The sequence below is a fragment of the Babylonia areolata genome, chromosome 30 (genome assembly GCF_041734735.1).
Source record: "Babylonia areolata isolate BAREFJ2019XMU chromosome 30, ASM4173473v1, whole genome shotgun sequence".
In the NCBI taxonomy this organism is placed as follows: Eukaryota; Metazoa; Mollusca; class Gastropoda; order Neogastropoda; family Buccinidae; genus Babylonia; species Babylonia areolata.
The window spans coordinates 13,214,961-13,217,510 of record NC_134905.1 but is presented as its reverse complement, the minus strand read 5'-3'; the positions used below and the strand labels follow the sequence as shown (position 1 = coordinate 13,217,510).

Below are 2,550 nucleotides of genomic sequence, written 5' to 3'. Positions count from 1 at the left end.
TAAATACAATCCGCAAGAAGAATGAGAGAGAGAGAGGGGCACACTAATAAAGGTCTCAGTTACTAAGTAATGCTGACCGACAACCTGACCTTGTAAGCTCTGTGTTTATCTGTATCTCAGCGAGGTGACGTGACAGCCGCCTTCACAGGCCATCATGCTGGCCAGCAGCAGCAGCAGCTAAGGGGTTAATCAATGACACACACAAACCCCCAAGCTGAGAGAGTGGCTGGACCCCACGGGGGGAGCAACGGGCATGGAGACGCCTCTCTCCTGCCCCCCCCCCCACCCCTAACCCCCCTTCCACACCCCACAACTGTCCACCCCTCATTTTCCCCCACTGCCCCTCACCCTTGACACCACCATGAACCATCGTCACACGCCGTCCTTCGTCCTGTGACAGAGACTTCGCCGTTTAGCAGCTTTGTTTTCTTCTTTTGTGTGTGTGTTGAAACAGGGGACGGACGACTAAGATGATAAGGTCCTACCTCCCAACCCCCACCCCAGCCCCCGCACTTCACTCCCTCCCCTTTCTCTTAGGAGCTGAATCTCAAGCGATGGTGTCTGGCTGAGACCAGAGTTCTCGGGGAGTGTGAAACCAGTTTCTTTCTGACGCCCACCACCCACCCACACACCCACCTCCCCAACCCTAACAATGCTATCCAGCCCAGACAGCGAAGATGCCCGCCTGGCTGTGGGAGTAGGAGGAGGAGCAGGAATTGGAGGAGGATACAACAGCCACCACCACCATCCCAACAACCACCACAACCACAACCACCACCACCACCCCCAAACCCACCACCCCACACACCACCCCACCCACCCCACACCCCACCAACACCACCACCACCCGGTCCCTTCACAGCTCTTCGTGCACAGGAAGATCGAAGACGACATCGAGCACTTCGTGGAGAACTTCAAGCAGAAGAGCTCGGCCTTGGACCGCCGCCTCTCCAGTGACTCCGGGGACTCCTCCGGAGGGTGGACCTCCTCCGTCTTCTCCGCCACCGACACGCCCTCCACCGACAGCCCCGACCGCGACTACGGCGGCGAGCTGCTGCCCCTCCCTGAGGAGGACGTTCACGGGCGGAACGGCATCATCGCCGAGAGCCGACGGATCGCCCAGTGGGCGCTGCGGCAGTCCCGCTACGCGTCCTCCTCTTCCACAACCATGGCGAGCCGGGAGTCGTGTTCGTCTTGCTCCTGTACCTACCACCCCAAGATCGGTGAGCTTTGCTTGGTCACTTATGCAACGTCTTTTCAGTGAAGTGATTTTAAACCCCGTGATTGGTGAGCTTTGCTTGGTCATTAATCTGTTTACTAAAGTGATTTTAGACGCCAAGATCGGTGAGTTTGGTTCATCATTAATCTAACGTCTGTTTACTAAAGTGATTTTAGACGCCAAGATCGGTGAGCTTTGCTGGGTCATTAATCTAACGTCTGTTTACTAAAGTGATTTTAGACGCCAAGATCGGTGAGCTTTGCTGGGTCATTAATCTAACGTCTGTTTACTAAAGTGATTTTAGACGCCAAGATCGGTGAGTTTGGTTCATCATTAATCTAACGTCTGTTTACTAAAGTGATTTTAGACGCCAAGATCGGTGAGTTTGGTTCATCATTAATCTAACGTCTGTTTACTAAAGTGATTTTAGACGCCAAGATCGGTGAGCTTTGCTGGGTCATTAATCTAACGTCTGTTTACTAAAGTGATTTTAGACGCCAAGATCGGTGAGCTTTGCTGGGTCATTAATGTAACGTCTGTTTACGGAAGTGATTTTAGACGCCAAGATCGGTGAGTTTGGTTCATCATTAATCTAACGTCTGTTTACTAAAGTGATTTTAGACGCCAAGATCGGTGAGCTTTGCTGGGTCATTAATCTAACGTCTGTTTACTAAAGTGATTTTAGACGCCAAGATCGGTGAGCTTTGCTGGGTCATTAATCTAACGTCTGTTTACTAAAGTGATTTTAGACGCCAAGATCGGTGAGCTTTGCTGGGTCATTAATCTAACGTCTGTTTACGGAAGTGATTTTAGACCCCAAGAACGGTGAGCTTTGCTTGGTCATTAATCTAACGTCTGTTTACGGAAGTGATTTTAGACCCCAAGAACGGTGAGCTTTGCTTGGTCATTAATCTAACGTCTGTTTACGGAAGTGATTTTAGACCCCAAGAATGGTGAACTTTGTTTTCCTTCTATGTGTGTGTGTGGGGAAGGATGGTAGGGGAAGTGTGGCTGTATATGACTGAATGAACGAATGAATGTGGATACTTACACAGCACCTATCCTCGGTCGGAGACCAAGCTCTAAGCGCTTTACAGTCACGGAGTCATTTGCGCAACAGGCTGCCCACATGAGAAGAGGCGATTGACGGCTGCCTGTGTCATGCCTGTGTCATGCAGTCAGGTTCCAGTCTCGGAAACAGGCACACTCAGACAGACATTTAACATTTTACGTGTATTACCGTTTTGTCTTCACCCCGTCATGTAGGCAGCCGTACTCCGTTTCCGGGGGTATGCATGCTGGGTTTGTTCTTGTTTCTATAACTCACCGAA

General features: G+C 50.7%; 1 protein-coding gene across 1 annotated transcript in view; it reads left to right on the top strand.

Moving 5' to 3' along the window:
• Positions 1-253: 253 nt before the first annotated feature.
• The window catches only part of LOC143275253 (uncharacterized), a 113,652-nt gene continuing 111,355 nt past the window's right edge, over positions 254-2,550 (top strand). Inside the window, exon 1 of the mRNA XM_076579228.1 lies at positions 254-1,223. Coding sequence (XP_076435343.1) covers positions 653-1,223 — 571 coding nt within the window. The 5' untranslated portion in view covers positions 254-652. The remainder of the gene's footprint in view (positions 1,224-2,550) is intronic.